Genomic DNA, 21,181 nt, shown 5'->3' on the forward strand with positions numbered 1-21,181 from the left:
GCCTGAGAGGCTGGTGAGATAGCAGCCTGAGGTAGCCGAAAGTTTAAATGGAACCGCCTAGATTTTCCCTTAATGCTACAAGTAACAACAGCAAAAACATTCCAAATATAAGTGCAGACCTTCCTTGAGCACAATTTTGTAATAAGGTAGCTTTTGAAACAAGTGATACATAAATAAAAGGGAATGCTAAGCAATTTCTCTTTGCCCACTGTGTACTTGCACAGCAGAATCAAAGGATCTCTGTCCTATTAAGGCCAATAATCTTCAGTGACTTCCTGAACTGCAATAAGCTCTGCAAGGTGTTCTCTGTCTTCTTGGGAAAAAATGGTTCTTTCTGCTGCCTTTCAGCACTCTTGTTGTGTTTGTTCCTTGTTTTCCTTGAGAGATTCCTAATCTGTAGTGTAGTGAAACGTATTAATCAGTTGCAAAGTCTGTCACTGCCTTGCCTCTAGACAGTCCAATGTGGTCACTAGCTGGCAAGCACACGATGCTTTTGCTGCTGAGACACATTCTTTGCAGTGGCACATTGCTAAATGTGACCAAACCAGCAAAATATATCTTCAATTCATTTCTCAATTATTGCTGTCTTGTGTCAGGAAAGCAGCCATGTGATACTGTAACTGGCTTGCTTCCATGACATCTGATCAATGAGCACTCGATCCCTATATTGGGTGATGGAGATCTTTCCTGTCACAATGATCAGCTAACACAATAGTCTGTCTGAGAAACTGCATGTAAGAACACAATCCTGCCTGGAGAACTTCAGAGTAATGGTCTCCCCATCATCTACAAGTCACCATTTACAAAAACACCTTCCTGCCTTGCATTCTTTTTTAGTGTTTTATTTCTGCAACTCTCTGTGCATCTCAGGTTAGAGACACCAATTCTGGCAAGTCACAGGTTTGCAAGAAGGCTGATCAGCTTATTTAATGTGCCATTGAAGCTCCTATTTTCAAACAGTTCATTTCTGACAATTCAGAAGTCTAACCTTTAGCTCCAATGGGTGAATCCTGGGCTTTTAGGGTTTTTTCCTTACAAGCCAATAAAATTGTTTCGTATCTCCGAAAAATACCAGCCTTCCCTCCCTTCTGGCAATTGCTTCTATCATTGCCTGTTTTCTCCCTACCTCCCAACTAAAGGATTATAACTCCTCACCAACTTAAGTTTCAATCACTCTCATTGCTAGTGCTACAAATCTCTCTCTTCAAGAGGTTTGTTATAGTCTATCACCTATGAATTTACTGCATGACAGCTGAGCTGCAGTGACTTTGCATGAGTGTTCTTGACCTGTGACACCTGTAATTTGAATCAGTTTAGCTCACTAAAGAACAGGGTTCCAAGCTCCATGTTCTAAATTACCAAAACCCAACGCTGATACAGGAGGCAGACCACGTTTCTGCTGAACCTGATTTCACTTGACTGCACTTGTACTTCTAGACCCATATTGTTCACATACCTGATCTTCTCGTTCAAAGCCTGGTGCTTTTGGATAGCTGGATGTTGGTGAAGAAACACCTGATGGACTAGACTCAGAACACAGAACGCCATTTGCTAATGATCTCTGTCTACAAAGAGGTCCAAGGGGTGATAAAGAACTACTGCTACCAGAACTCGATGTTACAGTTGGACTTGAAGAACAGGAAATCTGTAGAAGACAGAAAACAGTGTCTAATATTCTCCATGATTTGGTCTTAACTTTACAGCTACAGTTTCCCTCTGTAACACAATCAGTTGAAATGATAAATTAATTCCAGTCTTATGTAAATACAACACTAACTTGGATTTATTTGGATATATTTTTGGTGTTACCTTAAAAAATATGCAGATGACAAAATTAACACAAAACTATTTTAAATACACAGACTTGAAAAGGAGATGCATTTGTACACACCAGAATATAGCCTTGTTTGGTCCCTGTGCACAAAATGAATCACATGTGGAGATTACTTAATAGATATTAATTTACAATAAAGGAATATTTGATTTCCTGATTTCCACACATTCCTGTATTTCTTAATTTAAAGTTTAATGTAAGCATTATACATAATTTCACTTCTTTAAACAAACTCATCCAGATCAAGCTGAGCAGTTCAAAAATAAAAAGACATGTAGAATCTTGGCAAAAAGCATCCCAGGCCTTGTCTGTAAATCTCAAAAGACTGTTTTCCAAGATTCTTAAAGTGTTTATTGATTAATAAACTAACTTTTAAATATCTAAAAATATTACTGAATTTATAATTTTTAGTTCTGCTGAACATTTTTCAGAGAGTTTTAAACTTCTAAAGTAAAAGGCTTAAGATGAAATCTGTAAGTAGGTCTAGACAATTCTTTTGCTAGAAGTACAGTCCTGATCAACCAGAAATTTATTGATTAGGTCCCAGCATCCTGGGAGGCACTGTTGGAACTGCAGGCATTCCATGCTTCTACATTTTTAAAGTAAACTAGATTTATAACTAGACTCACAAAGGCAGTATGGAAATAGTTGCAGCCCACATTTATGCCTAACAGCCCAGTGGTGAGAACACCCAGTGATGAGACACATTTTAATCCCTTCTGTGCTTGTTTTGGAACAGAATCTGCCAGCTCTCCAGGAACTGATCTAAACTCAATAATGGAGTGAAATTCTCCCAAAGTCGCTTTCATTTGCTTAAATACAAAATACACACTGCATCAGACAAAGAAGTGTATCATTTACTGTTAAACTCCCAATTTATGGTTAACACTAATGCCTAATTTTACACTATGCTCCAAAGAATATGAAAGCATTTTAAAAAATTCAGGATTTTAACAGGAGGCACCTCTCTCCCCAGAATAGTATAACCTCAAAATCTCCCTCCTCAGGAACAGAAACCTCAAATTCCCGTGAATCAGGTAGAGGACAGACATAAATCTAGATGCAGTATTAACCATGGACAGAAAAACCCCTACCTCCAATAAATGCAGGCCCTCCACTCAGTGAAGATTATTATCTATGCATTCTCTCTCACCTATCCCTACAGACAATCTCCTTATCTGTGCAGAGGTCTGTCATTAGCTTGCTTCTGAAATCCAAAGACAGCTTCTCTATACAACAGTCTGCATTGTACATATACCCTGAGAGCTGACAGAAGAAGAAGAGTGGACACCACAGCAGAAATAACTAAACTGATAGCCAAAGTTTACTCAGACAAAATTCCTTCCACAGTCAAAGGCTGAAGAATTCGTGTTTTGGCCACAAGCTTGTTACAACACTCAACATTTCTCTTTCTGTTGCCATTTACTCAAAATCCAAACCTGAGGATTGCCCCTGTGCATGGGGATACTAAACTTGCACAAAGTTTTTTCAGCACTGAAATACTTTTCTTTATGCTAGAGAGAAAAAGAAAAGGAAGAACACTGCCAGGAACAAAACCACTACTCTCAAGTGAAATTCATGGACATTTGTTTTGGTGGATAAAAACATGCTAAAAGTTAATCTAAAAGGATTTTGAAAGTTTTTTATGAACCACAGAGTTACATCTTGTAAGTACACTTAAAAACTTACTTCTGGTAGCACAAAGCTGCTTAAGGCAGCAGACAAAGTTGCAACATAAGAGCACTAGACAGTGCAGACAGACTGCCACCTGAAGAAAGGTACTAATTTAGATAAGCCACTGACTCAGTTTAAGGATGAGCTCCCTAATCTGCACAGAATGTTTCTCAGATGCATATTTCAACCAGGCAAGCAACACATAATTTTATCGACACAGGAAGATGTACGTCGTGGCTGCTCTCCTACAATGTGACCTGCTGAAGATCAGGGAAAGAGGAAGGAAAGGAAGATAGCCATTATGGGTTGGTTTCTTGTCCTTGAGAGCTACCTGCAGACAACAGAGCTGTTGTATTTTTTTTAGGCAGCTGCTTCTTTATTAAGACAGAGGCACAAACAACAGAGGCTAGAATTCATAGTTGCCTCAAGTCTGGAGGAAGCCTTTGACATGATCTTTGGCAACAGTCCTACCAATGTAACTTAAGATTTGTGGCATCTGATTTTCTGAGTGAGGGATAGAGGCCCAACAGACTTAAGAAGTCTTCAGGAACATGTTCCTCCTAATAACGGAAATGTGCTGTGCAGTGTAGTCAAAGATGTAAGCACAGGAAGGACACAGTTCAACCCCAAAAGGATTTAGAGTCTACTCTAATGAAAGACCAGTACTAGGTGACAATCCTCACTGGAAAAGAGGCTCAGCTGTAAATCTCTGCAGATTCATTTTTAAGCTTAGCTGAGCTCTGCAGCTGGATACATTTCTGGTTACTTCTCACTTTCACAGGTGCTACAAAAGAACAACTTCTTCAATTTTGTGTTTCTGCTCAAGTCAGTAGGATGCCCGAACATTTCTGACACACCACAAGTCAAGAGATGCCAAGCTTGCCATAACAAGGGTCACAGCCTCATGATGTGAGGCACAGAGCCTCTTGGATTCTTAGAAAGCAAGCATTTGTGACTATTCTTCACTGCAGCTAAATTGCTTAGAAAAAGAGCATGCAGAACAAGTGATACATTCTTTCCCTCAGCTCAGGCCTACTCTAGGCCTACTCTAGGCCTTTGCTTACAGCTGAACTGCTACAATGAAAATGACAAAATGTACCTACAAAACTTGGTATTATTTCCTACAAAACCAGAAGGTTTTTGGGTTTCTTGAGCTGCATTTCATTTTGTGGCTTTACAAATACTGTTATATTGCCTGTGTTTGTGGGGGGTGGAGGGGAAGATGACAGGAAGAGGAAACGTCGGTATTTGAAATTAAGCTGTAAAACTAATTTTGCTCCCAAGTAACTTATTTCCTTCCTATGTCCCTCACTGTATCAGAACACTAATTCCACAGTAAAGGAAGCATGATTCATCACCATTTTTCAGACTTAGACTGTACCCATAATCAAACTCAGCTGCATTATCACAGCTTAAAGAACTACCCTTTACCAAATGAGTGTGATAACTCATCACATGTGTGCAGTCAAACCATCTTAGTTATGAAGTAAAACAGACAACCTGAGGCTTAATGAAGATGGCAGAATGTTCACACTGTGTGTGCAATCAGGATGAGCTATCACAACCTTTACTGCGACTGAGCTGACGAGCACTGACATCACAGCCAACATTTCCATTCCTTTACTCTTCAAAAGGAAACTATGACATATTGCTCTAAGCCTAGAAGGGCTAACAAACATTCTATAATGAATAAATGCAATAAATCTTTGATATATATCCTATTTCATCTCCAGAATAAACAGCAAGATTTCCTATTAATTTTGCAGTGTCACCAACTTGAACAATGTATGCAGACAAATTCCATCATACAGCTAGGCCTTTGGTCTGTATCATCACCTAACTTAGGCACCCTGCAATTAGCTACCAGTAACAGAGACTTGATGTGTGCAGAAGATCAGCAGTATAATCCTAAAGTGTGAGCTGAGTGTGTTCTAAGGAGTGGTGGTAAGATTGACTTTTTTTCTGGCTGAGAAGTGGTTCAAAAGAATATTTGTTTTGTATTGCTATAACTGGAAAGCTAATCAACCAGCTGAGAAAGCACATGAAGCAGCAACTATTACTGTGGGTGCAGCCAATGACAAAGCCAAGTTAATCCAATCTCACAGCCCTATAAGAAAAACAGACATAGAAGACCATTTGGGTATGTTCTCTTGCAATAAACTTGCAGGATATAAATAAGAACAGTTGAAACTAAGGGATGAAAATCAGGTGAGGCAGAAGTTTACAGTTGAGAACACTGCATATGAATGGGATGCAGAGCCAGAGAGATTATTTTGGCAAAGGAGTGCATGGCATTTTGGATGATGAAACATTACCCAAGTAGTACATCAAAGTTCAAATGCTGCAAGCAATGTATCTGAAACATGGATCAAGCTATTACAAGACTTCTAGGCACGGAAATATTCAAGTAACCTATTCTACTATCATTTCCCATAACTGAGGAGTTCAGAGAGATGAATTTCACGAGTGCACCAGAAGAAACAATAAGGAAGACCCTCTTAAAGTTAAATAAAGAGTGAAAGAAATGTATGTCCTAAAAAAGGAATGGTCAGAGAATGGGTAATAAAGGAGTATTCCTTCTGGCAATCAGCTCTGAGGGAGCTGGGCCTCTTCAGCTTGGAAGAGACTGAGGGGTGACTTTATTAATATTTATAAATATATAAAGGGCGAGAGTCAGGAGGATGGAGCCAGGCTCTTCTCACTGATGGCCAGTGACAGGATGAGGGGCAATGGGTGCAAGCTGGAGCACAGGAAGTTCCATGTGAATGTGAGGAGAAACTTTTTCCCTGTGAGGGTGACAGAGCCCTGGGACAGGCTGCCCAGAGAGGTTGTGGAGTCTCCTCTGGAGACATTCAAACCTGCCTGGATGCATTCCTGTGTGATTTAGTCTGGGTGATCCTGCTGTGGCAGGGGTTGGGCTAGATGAGCTTTCAAGGTCCCTCCCAACCCCTAACATTCTGTGATTCTGTGAATCAGATGACACTGAATAGAGCACAAAAGAGCAGTAACAGTTAAGAATTAGTAGTAAGAGCTGAAAGTAAAAGTTGGTGTAAATGTAGCTCCTAAAGAATGCATATAGGATTGGGAAAAGGATGACTGGATTTGTGGCTACAGTCCATATAAAGACTCCAAATCTTACTTAAGGCACTTCACAGCTCTGATGCAACATGAGAAAAAACAGGTATGCCAAGAAAACCAACCTAGGACTTGTTAGAGCAATAGAACAAAAAGAAAGAGAAGAGGTGATGACAAGTGTGGAGAAACAAGTACTAATTTAAATGAAAAATTACAATCAAGGGAAATCCCATACCACATGGGCAAACTGCACCATGGAGATTAAGTACATTTAGATGATACAAGTGGCAGAGTACAAAGCAAAGACAGACTGGAGAGCAGTCCTATCTATGATCAGGAGAAGGGACTAATGAAAGTATGGTGTTACAGGCTTCAAACCAGAGGGCAGAACATGGAAGTAGAGAAACACAGACGTAGAAGCTCTCCATGGAAACTGAACTCACACCTACCAAAAAAGGCTGAAGAGTAGATTATGTCCTGACTGAAACGTTAAGGAAAGAGCAGCAGAGGAATGGGTGATGACAGTCCAACTGACAAGGCAACTTAGATGCGACATAAAAATACAGTACAGGTGAGATATGAAGATATATATATAAACCAGTTATGCAGCCTCCCCCACTACTGATCTGGATCATACAGAATCTTCATGGACTTAATTCTCCCAATAACATTTATACATGGGGCAATGTATTACAACATTCTAGAAACAGGGACCTCAGCAACTTGCTCACAGCCAAAGAGGAATTTCATGGTCAAGTAGAGAACTCAGTTTAGGTCTCTCAAGTGCTACATCATCCTTTTCCTCTAGAAGCAAATAAACCAGTAGGATATTCTCCCAGCATACTATCACAGGATATGTGAAAGATGTTTTGGAAGGTGAATAGGGAGATTTTGGTTTGAAGATACTAAGGCAGAGAGGCAGAGAAAGTCTAATTTCATCATGATAAAATGCAGTAAAATTAAGTTTACTCAGGACCAGTGTTTGACAGTGATAAGAATGAAGGAGAGGACAGAAAGACAGAGAGGTTATTGGTACAGATATAAACCAGAAATCTAAATAAAACACTGTGATACAGAAAATGAGGGGAGGCAGGAATACAGGCAGACTACTTAAATACTAAAGTGAGGCAGTTTACAGCAGATGGAGAAAGCAAGAAAGCCACAAAACTCAAGAACTAAACATGGACAAACAGAAGACAAACGTGCTAATGAAAAATCAGCTTGAGAACCTTAGCAACAACAGAATTACTTTCCTAAACAAAAAAGCAGACCCTCTCTCAGAACCTCTAATATACAGAAGCAGACTTCTGCACTAGAAACCTAAGACAAAATGTAAGCATATTGGTACCTTTCTTCTCAGCCTACAGGATGGCAATGTGAAGCTACATGAAAGAAACCCAGGAGTTTTAACAACTGCAGTATTTATTGGCAATTCCTTTTAAACATTATTTAAAATATGTCCTTTTATCCTTTTTCTAACTAAACACTATAGATCAAGAGTGCTGTAAAGCTAAAAGTGGAAAATTCTGGGGATGAATGTGTTGGTACTTGTGACTCTGCACTGCAAATAAGGTAAGAAAAAAAGCCAGTCAGGAGAGAAAGAGAGAGATGTCACTATCTTTAGATATTATTTTGGAACAATCATAAAACCTATCAAAAAATCTATTCCAGCTGATACTAACAGGAAGATAAAAAAAGCTCTGCAATATATCTTTCTTCTTCCTGTCCTCCATCCTTAACTGATGAAATTTGCTAATATGAACTACATTTATCACCCTTGCAATGAAACACTTGTCTACCACCAAACACACTCTATGTACTACTACACCACTGTAAGAAGCTTTATGATAAAGCATGTTCAGGTAGAAGATCAATTAATTCCTAATGTTAGTAAATCAGGGCAGAGAAATGGGCTGGGATCAGGCAACATCCTCCATGAATTAAACCTTTCCTACAGGAAAGAGAGACATGCAAATTAAACCATCCTGCAGTTGTATATTTGATTAACGATGATGTTCCTCACTGTAGCATTCAAAATCTTGCATCTAAAGAGAAAAAAGCAAGAACAGAAACCACAAATAATACATAGTTAAATCTGGTGCCAAGGACAGACATTCCATTGAGGCTTACAGTACCAGTTAAATAGCTCTGCCTGACATTTACTACAGCTATGTTATTTTATTGAAGTACAAAGAAATAAAAAAAACAGACTTTTAAGAAGTAAAATAAACATTGTTTATCAGCACAGTGATTATTAATATTAGTAACTTTTCCAGAATTATTTCCACTTACATTTCCAGGCTGCCCACTGCTATTTGTAATGCTGTTTGTGGAGTTAAGACTGCTGCTCCATTCATTTGCAATTCCTATGCTGTCTGTTGAAAACAGGTGAGTGCCTGGCTTTGATTGACAACCAGTTTGCAGTATGACTACATTCATGGTGTCCTCTGTTGAAGGAATCCCCAACAAATTACACATAGATTTGATACTTAGCTGTGTGAAGTTAACAGTAACATACCTAATACCAAACACAGCACCTGTCACATGGAAACATCAATCACACACAAGAAATCTCTCTCATTTTCTTTAAATATAAGCATAAAGACAAGGTACAAATTATATAATTAACCATTATGTACTTGTGGCTACTAACAAATGTGATAATCTTACTTACTTGCTCCATCAAAAATTGGTGGGAGGTAAATTGAAATTCATATATTTAAAGTATTCTAGATTTTGCTTTACTTTCCAGAATCTCTATCACACCAGGATTTAAAGACAACATTTTTCTAACTCCTGACTGTAAAGGTAACAATGACATCATGATCATAGGGTACTTTGTGTTCTTTTTTCCGGTCTAGAACCATCTGACTTAATCATAAAACAATCTGAAGACAAGGTGTGCACTGTACTATTTAACTTACAAAGGAACAATAACCCTTGAGAAAGTTCACTTTTAACTTGTATGTAGATTGTGACCAATGACTCGTTAATTTTCATCCCAGAAAATTCAACCCCACGGTGACTGAACAGTTACTTTGCAATTCTTCAAAGGCTACTTTGTTAAACCTCTGAACATCTTGGATATTTGATTCTTTAAATGTGTGATATATTAAGGAGATTTAGACTTCCAGTTTCACAGGCAAATGACAATTCAACAAAAAATGTTTACTTTACTAAGCAATTACAGTTAATATCATTCTTCACCTCATAATCCATGCACAAAAGAAAGACATCAAAGTAAGGGAGTCAGGACTGAAAACAAAATTTCTTAATAAATTCTATGGATGGTTTTTTTTTCATCTCTAGCCACTACTGCATTTCTGAAGGGGTAATGACAAACTACAGGTAAAAATCAACTTTAAACAATAAGTAAGTGTTAGAATGTACAGATGTACAAGCCATAGTAGGAAGCAGAATGAGTATCAGATATGTGGACACCTCTCTTCAGTGGAGATGAAGATTGTTTCTAACAATGTGGGGGTTTTCTACCTGGCATTTGATTTATCACAGCACTGTGGCCTATGTGGTCCACTGCTTTAGCAAATATTTCCACTATTGTGTAAATGACAAAAATAGGGACGTGGCTCACAAAAGAAAGAGGAAAAACTCTTAGCAAGTACCATGATACAGACCAGTCCAGTCCAGCCACAGCCAGGAAAAAGAAAAGGGAAAAGCAACTGTAGGGCTTGCAAGGATGATGTCATGAGACCCTTGCACTATCCTCCTACAGCATGAGAGTGCACAGAACAGTTGGGAAGACAGAAACAGATGCATTTTTAATAATTTACTCTCACTTTGATGACATATTATTTAATTGTGTAGCTGCTTGCCCAGAGCAAGTCCAGTCAACCCTCACACTGTCCTAGGAAAAGCACTGATTCATGGTCTCTCTTCATTCCCTGACACATGTTCAGAGACTCAGGAATTCTCTCAGAGTTCTGCAGATTTTTGAAGAGTACAAGAATTTATCCTACTAAGTAGAAGAAAGAACAGGGCTGGAGTAGAGGATTTACATCAGATTAGAAAGATATCCCTTAGGGAGATTGGTGAATTTGGATTTTCTTTCAGCCTGCTTTATTTTTAGCCTGGACAATGCTTAATATAGACAATGTTTAGACATAGAAACCTTGGTTATTGTCAATGAGAACTTCCTGTGAGAATGATTCCTTTCATAGGAATCGAGCATCAATCAAGACACACAGAAGTAGATCATGATGGGGTCTCAAAAGAGGCAATGAGCTACTTCTGATGTGAAGAAACACAGCTGTAGCATTTTGAAGAATTGCTAAGTCTTATAATAATGGGCTGCTTTAAATAAATATAGGAGGTTATTTAGTAAAATTGATCATCCCACAGAAGTAAAGAATCTGATCATGCGACAGATTCTCAGAAACGAGCTGTGGGCAGCAAGAAAGACACTGAAAATCTTTTAGGTCAGCAAGTGACACAATAAATGGTTGTACAAAACATCATATTTGCCTACATAGGCTAGACAGGGAGAGCAGAGTGCTATTACTTATTGTTAGAGAATCAAAAGAGAAATGCTACTGAATTGCAGAAATTTTGGAGCTTTCCAAAATTGGCTGAGTATCTCATCCCTCTTTCCACCTCTAGAAGCAGAAGGCAAAGAGATACGAGCAGACCCTTTTTTTTTTAAAAAGAATAAATATGAGCTTTTACTGATTATATAACCAAGAAAAGCTACATAATAAAAAAAAAAATCTAGACCCTATAAGACACCAGTTACAAAGAAATGCTTCTAGGTCTGCCTTGCATCAGAACTAGAAAGATGGCACAAGGTTGCAGCAACTGCACATTTCACATTCTGGAGTGCAGGAAGAGCGTAGGGGTACTTAGGTTGATACTACTATTAGAAAGAATCTGATGATGCATACCCAGAATTAATCTGTGTAGATGCATAACAAGGAGTTGAGTGCTCTCTTGGGAAAAAAAAAAGGTCCCTCTTCCTTTTTTTCTGTATATAACAGCTGGAGTGCAGTGAAGATGGAAGTGGATTATGGAAAAGAAGATAGCTGACAATTTTCTCTGTGTCCTTTTCAGTTTAGCTAAGGCCCTAAATCTGCAAATACTCACAAGGATGTTTAACTTTTACCTGAGAAGTTTACCATACATTTCAACAGGACAGATAATATATTTTAAAAGGTGAAGTGTGTGTGCAGAAAACTGCCAAATCAAGCTCAAAAGCTTACAGGGACAAGCTGCATTTGTAAAGAAAAGCACCTCCTGTCTTACTGCTGATGAAAATCTGATGCTTATAAAGCAAAGTTCCACAGCAGTGTATGGTATTAGAAAACATGGGCTGGATTTCTAAAACCAAATAACCTTAAATGTCATTTCTGCATGAAAATGAATGATATTAAGTACATTCTGTTACTGAAACTTAGATATTACGATTCACTGTTATGAACACTGATAGAAAGTAACAGTTCTTACTTACTTTCAACATGTGCAAATGCACAAAAGGGACCACGTGGGCAGTACCCTGTCTGGCGCATGTCATTGCACTTCGTAGACTTGTAAATCTAAACAAAGCAGAAGGGGGGTTAATCTAAACCTGTTTGTTATGTAACAACAAAAGAGTTAGAAAAATGTTAAACTTTTACATGAAAAATTCTGCATTTTCATGACCAATATGTGCTACACAGTCTGCTCAGAAGACTCAGATCTTATGATCATTGTAAAAATTCAATAGAAGAACTTTAAGAAAATTCACCATGAGACAACAGAACCTTCCCCCTCTTCTGTACATTAATACACAGTAGGCAGCACGGAGATTTTAGGTTTTCCATGTTGCATAGAAACAAGTGAAACACCAGAATAAATTTTTCAAAGTAATTTACACCACCTCTAAGAAATCTTGCAGGAGAGCAACAGGCTTTTACCAGGTGGTTCCTCCCTTAGGACACCTCTAATATTCAAATCAACCTGCCATTCTCTAACCTGACTGGGTGTGTGAGAACTGAGGCTATACTGATTGTTCATGACAGTAATGATTATTGCATAAGTTGCTAGTAAGATCCACATGCAGTTTATCGCTCATCTTGATGATCTTTGGATCTCACAAGGCTGAGAGGAGGGACTGACAAACTCTTACATTAGAACAATATTAAGGACGTATTGAAAAGCACATAGATTCTTTAGAAAATTATTTCTGTGGCAAATAGCAGAGAGATCTTTTTGGTTCTTGAAGGTACTGTAGTCTTTGGCTTTCAGTGTCAGTTGAATGATTCATAGCTCAGGAAGTAATAATTCTTTGTTCAGAAAGCCACTTCTTTGGCATTTCTGCATATGCTGTGTAAAAAAATGTTTACCTTGGACTACTATCTTAGACCAAACATGAAAAATGAAACTATGTATTTAAAAAAATCAACAACTAGTTCTGTAAGCTCTTTATTTTAGAGTTATTTTAAGCATCTTAGCTACATTTTCCTCTCATAAGTGATTCTGAATTGAGGCTGAAAAATTAGTTGCTAGGTTCACTGCTAGTTCATGCATAACTCAAAGATCTTCCAAAAAACTAAAGTAAAATGCTAAATCACAAAATTATTACTGATGCTTATCACTCTTCAAGTAATTTTTCCTCAGACACATCAAAAAACAGCCCTGCTGTAGGAGAGTATTCATCCAAATAATGCACTTAAACAAAACAGTGAGACTCATCTTCACACCAGTTTCACTGGGAGCTATCACAGATGTAAAAAATGAAGAAATCACTTGTGGATACCATACCTGAACTAGGAAATGAACCTGGGCCCCAGCAAAAAAATACCTTTCCTGTTCCTATAAGCTACCCAGCTGGTGTGGTGTGCCTTCTGGTAAATGCTACAGATACAAGAAGTGGTAATGTAGATAATGTCAAAATACTATTGGGGCAGAGCTCACGCCTCAAAGACTGATTCTGGAGATGGCCACATCATCTACACATACCAGTATTACAAGACAGACAGCATACTCAAAGAACTAAATCATCAGAGAAGACTAACTTCCCAGCTACCAACACGTCTGCTATCTGTCAACAGCAGAACCAAGAGATTTCTTCAAAAAATAGTCATTGAGCCAAGAGGCAATGACAATAATCTTCATTTGAATTTGGTAAAGAATGAGTATAGGAAAGCATCCAATAACAGAAGGTAATGTTGGATAAAGTGAGTAGTCACTCAACTTAAAGGACATAGAAAAGTAAGGCTGAATTAACGTTACTGACATCAAGTAAGTAGACTGAGGAATGTAGGCAGCTGATTACCACCACTAAATACATTGAATTTCATTATGAACAGAATAAAATCAGTGCTTTGACTCCTCAAGTCAGAGGTACAAAAGCTGGGTAGAATTTCTATTCCAACCACACAACTGGATAAAAGTCAGAGATGGAGCAGAGGAAGGAAAGGATGACAGGGTATGATGTTGAATGAAAACTCTTTCAGTGCAGGCATGCTGCAAGTTTCTGTGAAATCAAAACCTAAACAAAAATTAGGTGAGGTGATAACACTACCCCCACCAAACTGCCTTGGTTATCAGTAGGAGTTATGTTCAGCACTATAAAGGCAGCACAGCTAATGGAAACAAGCAAAGACTGAGGTGACTACAGCTGATGTGGAAGCAAATCGTTGTCCACTCAGGAAGAGGAAGTTAATTAGGTAACTGTAACATCAGACTTGTTTAAAAACTGGCAAATAAGACAGATGCAGTTAAAATGTTATAAAGCCAACACCTCAGAAGTAGCACATACAACTGAGGTATATTAAGTACAGCTCACAGATGTCTGAGACAAGCAAAAATAGCTGATTCAGGCTGCTGCATGTCCACTAATTATTCTGTCTGTCACCATTTAGATTAAAGACAGAAAGAAATGGGATAAAATTAAAAGTTCCTTTGGTAAAATCACATGATGGTAGACTCATCATGTAACTTTGATAAATGAAAGGTCTTTCTCTAAAACAGAAATGTAGTCATTTTAGCAAGGACTTCGATTTTAAGTCATTAATTAAGATAATGAAGAACTTGACTTCCTAGTGTTAGGTATCTGACGTTAAACTGACTAATGGACAGATAACAATGAATGGTATGAAAGATGAAGGTAGCAGACAAAATTAGTAGCAGAACTCAATGTTCAGCCTTGTGACTTATTTTAGCACTTTCATTCCTAGCTTTGTTATAAATCAAAGTTTGAGAGCAACACTAAGACACCCTTACTACAGAAAAGCGATGGAATATAATGCAGAAGAATTAGGTGATCTGAAATAAACCTGGACTGCAAAATTTCTAGTAATCAGGACAGTGAAATTCTAGAGCAGCATCTTGAGAGTAGAGATAGCTGACACCTATTTAATACAAAGATGCAGCCGGTCAACTTATTGCAGGGAATGTACAAGAGCATTGTGCTGTTTCCATTAACTGGCACATTTAATATTCTCACAGTGTGGCATGAGAATTAAACCTCACCATACTGCACAGCATTGCTGTCTCCCCCAGCATTTCACCATTACACTCAAGCACCCAACAAATTTACAATGACTGGGACTACAGAGGAATCTAAAATCACCCTGTTTTTCTGGAGAGTCTTACTTCAGCTGCTAAGAGAGTTTTCTGTACTTCTCCACCTCCTGATCCAGTCGGTTTCCTTAATTATTTGTAATAAAGCTTTTAAAACTAAGTTTAAAACAGAAATTTGTCCCAAGTTAATGAGTAACAGTTACTGCTGTGGTTTCATTACCGATCCAAGAAGTTTGGTAAAAAAGAGAACACATTTATTTATGCCCAAACCCAGAGAATATTAATTAAATTCTCATAAGCAGTAGAATAAAAATGCCTCACAGTGAAAACCATAACAGCACAAGTCACTTTCTTAGCAAAGCTTGTTTTGCTTATGCAAGTACCTCAATGACTGAAAGTGCTGAATGACATACCACATTTTATTCATTAATAGTATATTTTATCAATAATCCATAATAAACTTGAAATTGCTAAATATAAGTACAAACTTAGCTCTTACCTCAGGATGAAACTGTTGCTCTGTACGAGAATGACAGTATTGACAGCTATCCCCACTTTCACATCTTGAAGGTTCACCCCACTCATCTGCATGTTTTACGTTGGGGCAAGGAGTGGACCTAGAAAAAAGTGATGTCCAGAGCATGTTTGTATCTACTGTCTAGGAGAAGTCTCACACAATTTTCCACTAAATCTCAGAATCTTATATTCTGGGACCCATAAAGTTGCAAATTCTAAGAAACACTGACTTTTCTGAAATTCTCTGACTGAAAGATGAGCTAGTAGGATTGTATTTATCTTCTATTTAATGACATTTATTGTCTCAAGACTCTCAAGCAAAGTCCATCAATTCTAAACCTTGTATCAATGTACAAAACACCATGAAGAAATCACAGTGTGTGAAAATTATGTAAAATGATGTAATGATAAATGATGCAATGCCGAAAAGAGAGGAGATGCATTAAATTTGGTCCTAAAAACTGCTCTGAAATGGAAAAATATAGAACAAAACCAGAAAAAAAGACAGAAATTATAATCGATCTTTTCAAAACAAAGGTTTGACCTAGTGATTCCAATTTTTGCTCAGGATTATAGAAACTGTTTTCATTCTTTGCAAGAAAGCAGGATATTTCCATTACAGCTTCATAGTTTGTGTCTTCAGAACTGTCTGATCATTCTGAACAGAAGGGTTTTTTTTCCCAAAAACCCCACCAACATTTAGCAAGGCTATTGGGAAAGATGTGGGGTTTTTTTCCATTAGGAATAACCAATTGCACTCTAGAAGAACCCAAACAGATCAGTCCATTAACAACTGACTGACCAAGAAGTCTATTCTTAATATGTATTTATGTACCTGTATTTGAATTTTCTGGGATTTCGTCTTCTATCTCGACTATTGTGATAGTGTGGACATGCATAGCCCTGGCGGCAGAGTCTGGGTGGCTTGGTACATTGTTCTGTCTTGTAGCCAGCTAATACAAAATTTGTGTCTGTAAACAGGTCAACAAATGCCTTTAGTGAGCTTAGATATCACACTGCTTTTTGTAAAAAAATTATGATTCACAGACCCCTCCATTCTTATAAACTCAGGCTGATCCCTGCATTTTCTTCAAACAAAAGCCTGACACATTCTAGCACATCTTCCTTGCTTGTATATGCAGTAGCAGTATGACAATAAAGTACACAAAGCAAGCACTACCAATCTACTGGTAGAGAAACTAACAGGAAATTCTGGTTATATATATATTCAGCATTTTGAAAATTAATACCTGAAAAAACATTATTCATTTTGGTAAGACAAACACTAAAAATGTATACAATGTCATATCTGGATTTCTCTTAAGTTTAGTGTTGACAGTCCTTATTTCACTAAAACTGCTTCCATGTTTAGGCAGTAAAATCTTCCTGGACAAATTCTAGAGCCTTTTCTCTACCTTTGCCTCTGTCTCTAGATCTTTGGTTCCAGGAATGAGGAACTAGGAGATGACAAACAAGGTTCTGTCTAGAAATAGAAAAATTCAGAAAAAACAATGGAGCAAGTAAATAAATTAGAAGATACAATTTTACTAACTGAAAGCATGGGTTTGTGAGGAGTAATCATGGGAAACCAATCTAACATCTTCCTAAGGAGGGAAAATGCATGTAGGTAAAACAGAAGCAGTCAATGTCATGTAGCTTGACTTCAGCAGACCTTTTAGCCTGAGATGTTCTCAAAAATCCACTGCAGAATATTGTAAGACTCCTGTAGGATTTGTGGAAAAGTAGCTGAAGAAACATTCTCCCAAAGTCATTAATGATATATTTTCAAACAGCAAAGACTATTTATCAGAGTATCACATGAGACTATTCTTCGTTCAGACCTTTTTAATAGTTGCATTAACGACTTGGGAAAATAAGGATGGAATCACTAATTGGGTCATTTTCAATCCCCAGAAACTTTATGCAATGTCTCCATATTTACAAGGATTGACAGAAATCATACAACACTACATAACACAGACCTGTTGCAATGCAAGGAATGTAACAGAAGTGCTTGTAATTGGTCAATTTTGCTGTCATTTTACATCAAACACCCCAAATTTTTTGATCTAGAACTAACAATTCAGGTCTATGTATTATTATATTATTAGTTCTTAAATGGTTTAAACTTAGCTGATAGCAGATCTAAAAAAATATAAAGGGGAGAAGTACCATATAATTATCTCCCCTTGAATTCCTCAGAGACAGCATCTTCCTGTGCTACTGTCCACAGAGGAATTTTGTGGAAGTAATGTACCTGGCAGTCTTTCTACAGTCAAATTTGGACAAGACCTCTAACAATATCTGAGTATCTTAGGCTACAAAACAAGCAAGTCTAAACCAAAACCATGAGAACCAACTCTGAGAGCCTTGGGAAAATTAGGGCAATTGCATTTACTTTAGAAGATCTAATAAAATGCTTTCAAAGCATTCCTGTATTTTAGTATTCTGCTCCTATTTTCTGTTTAATATTCTACCTCATCCCTGTTAGTCAAGCAAGAATAACAGTCCATTAACTAGTCTATTAATGACTCAAAAAATTGAGACTCTAATCATTAATACTATTTAGCATGAGAGGATCCTACTCACTTTTAAGAACATTTACTCAATTGACACAGATTAGCAACACTTGCATCAAAGAAACTGAAAAAGATCTGTTAAACATTTTCAAACAAAACATTTTCAAAATGCAAACTGAATATAAATGTGACAGACAATACAACTTGTTCATAAATATCCATATTTTAAAAAAAGCATTTTGAACTTCTCCCAGATGAAGACTCAGGATTAATCAAACAGCAACAAGGAAACAGAGAAAGGAGACTGGGTAACATTACCCTGCCATCTTGGATCTTCACTAAGGATCTTCTCAATCATTGCCTGGCTTGCTAAAATTCCTGGTTGCAGATCTGGAATGCCTTCACTGCATCCTAGCTGCCCGTTCTGTAAGGTTTCCTGTGCCTGAAGTTCCCTGAAGTGGGGAAAAGAAAATAACACTGCTAAACTGTGCAGCTACAGTAACCCTATCTGTCACAGGCATAATCCTGCCCATGTCTAAAAACCTCTGCCACTTAATCCAGCTCTTAAGGAGCTTAAATTGTAAAAAAAAAATTAATTCACTGTATTTCAAACCATTACTTGTGCTGAAGCTGGCAAACAATCATAAAGAATAACCATGCCATACAAATCAAAGAGAACACATGAAGGAACACTGTCATTATCAAAGAACACAATGCTTGTGCCAGCAATGCCCACCTGCACCTCTGTACGCTGGCGTGCGGACACACGGAATGCCCTACTGATTTCTGGTACTCCACTGCCACAGAGAACAGAGCAGAACTAAACGTGGTACAGAAAGTGCACCAAGGGTGATCAGAATTACAGAACTCCTCCTCTCTGAGGGAGAGCTCAGTGCCATAAGACTCTTGGAAAAGTTATGACTGACTGAAGGTGAAGAATCCAGCCACTGAATACCACATCCCATAAAACTGCATGAAGTATTTCTGTCTCACTGTAAAATTCTGCCAGAAAGTTTGTCAAGACATTCAGGACACCTAGCAGCAAATAACAAAGTTTATGAGGAAGTGGAATCTCTTTTACAAGAATTTACAACTGCTTTGCAAGTAAGCAACCACAAGCTTGCTGTGAGATGAGAATGACCAGTATGAAACCTCTATCAAAAATCGGAGACGATCTTATTACACTATTTTAGTAAAATGAAGCTGTACAGAGATTCAACAATGGCAAATCAGTACAAAAGACTAAAAAAATAAATACTAGAGCATAATTATATTTGGCAGACTTTGAAGCAATGGAGAAACAAGGTGAGGAATCAAACATCAGTGGTGGATCTATTGTACTCTGTGAGAATCAAGGGCTGCTACTTTCAATTGGCACTGTCTTCTCCAGACACAAATACTCTGGGAGCTTACCTCCTGCATCGAAATACTGCTACTCAGGATCTCTGCAGAGGAGTTTAAAAGGAGTGGTGCTTTATAATGTAACTAATTATGATATCATTTACATATAGTTTAAAGAGCTTCCCAGATCCCAAGTATCCTCCAAGAAAGAAAATCTCCAAGGGAAAGGAAAACAAGACAGATCCAAACCCAAGACTAAAACCTTTCAAACAGTCAGAATATTTCCTTTACAAATTCAGAAAAGGTGCAAGCAATGAGAAGGAAAATGGAAGGTTCCTAGAGAGTGCTTTTTCCTTAAGGTGGATATGTAGAAGTGTAAGGCTATTAAGGAGTATAAAGTTAGTCTCTGCATCAGTGATTCTACTGTTACTTCTGCTTTTTACTTCAAATTAAGAAATCCTAATATCTGTGTCCATCATAGAACAAAAAGATCACCAAACTAAAAAATAAGACCTGATCATTTGTGTTTCCTTGAGAATGCCTGAAATGACAATGGCACACAACTGTTTTTCACAACCACTGAAGAACTTTGAGGCAGTCTATTTGTAGGTTCAAGCCAAGAAACACAGGTTTCGACCACAAATGTCTTCAGCTCCTCTTGATGTCAATCACCAATTAACAATCACCTAAGTGTACTGAAAGACACTTAGAGAATGGAACTTGGTTTCAATCTTGCCCTGTACATTGGTTCCTCACTCTAACATCATATAACAGATTAGAAGGATGCTATGCATTCTGTTTTCAGCCTGACATGGCCTCGTGCTGTGTATGCTAAATGAAGAAAATTAAAAAGAAGAGAAAGAGAACAGGCAGATGTCTTGCAAAAGCAGCACCAGCTAGCTAACTGAATAAAGCCTTCTGGAAAGAAAAGCTATATATAACTCAGCAGTATGTGATCAGGCAATGCAGAAGTGAATGCTGTGGCAAAATATGAATTTAAATACTTAGGAAATTACTGAAAAGGCACTAACTTTCCTAAAACTACGATGAAGGGAGAGTTATCATGTCCCAAGAGATGGTTTAGAATAAGGGATAACAAAGGTAAGAATGTATGATAGAAGCCATACCAGCTCAGATCAAAGCTTCATCTAGCCTGGAATCCTGTCTCCAACAGTGGCCAATAGCAGATGCCTAGGGAAGAGTATAAGAATAGGGCAAGCATATAGTGATACTTCCCTGAAATGCTCATCTAGCGTCCAGTAAGAGATACTTAGGACCCTCCAAGGCCTCAGAGCCCTCTCAGAATTGGTATCCTTTCCTACTGAGTATATACAGGCTGCTTTCTGTAGCAAGAGTTCCCTTTCCACCCACGTATAATACCTCCCAACAACACGTTTACTTCCAGCTTTGGCCAAAGCTAAAACTCCTACCTACCAGTACTCATAAAGCACCTCCTTTCAACAGTGACTTGATAATACATTAGAGAGAGGAAGAAAATAATACTGGTATCTTATACATGAAAAAAAATCAGAACTAAAAAATGTCAGTACACAAAATGTCAAGCATGCAAGCTGAGAACCTGCAGGATGGCTTAAAAAAAACATAAATTTGGGATTGTAAAAACCACACACAAATTTATAAGGCGTAAATGACAAAAGGCAGAGTATCTGGTATTATATCAGTCATGAGAATCACAAATTTGGCT

At 37.8% G+C, this 21,181-nt stretch overlaps 1 protein-coding gene across 1 annotated transcript in view; it reads right to left on the reverse strand.

Annotated features, from left to right (window-relative positions):
• UNKL (unk like zinc finger) overlaps nt 1-21,181 on the reverse strand; it is a gene marked incomplete at both ends in the record, with an annotated part of 43,097 nt that overhangs the window by 12,960 nt on the left and 8,956 nt on the right. The window contains 6 exons of the mRNA XM_084271133.1: nt 1,457-1,645; nt 8,876-9,030; nt 12,045-12,129; nt 15,600-15,717; nt 16,452-16,587; nt 18,454-18,587. Coding sequence (XP_084127259.1) covers nt 1,457-1,645; nt 8,876-9,030; nt 12,045-12,129; nt 15,600-15,717; nt 16,452-16,587; nt 18,454-18,587 — 817 coding nt within the window. The remainder of the gene's footprint in view (nt 1-1,456; nt 1,646-8,875; nt 9,031-12,044; nt 12,130-15,599; nt 15,718-16,451; nt 16,588-18,453; nt 18,588-21,181) is intronic.

This window comes from Gallinula chloropus (assembly GCF_964237585.1).
Source record: "Gallinula chloropus genome assembly, chromosome: 15".
Taxonomy (NCBI): Eukaryota; Metazoa; Chordata; class Aves; order Gruiformes; family Rallidae; genus Gallinula; species Gallinula chloropus.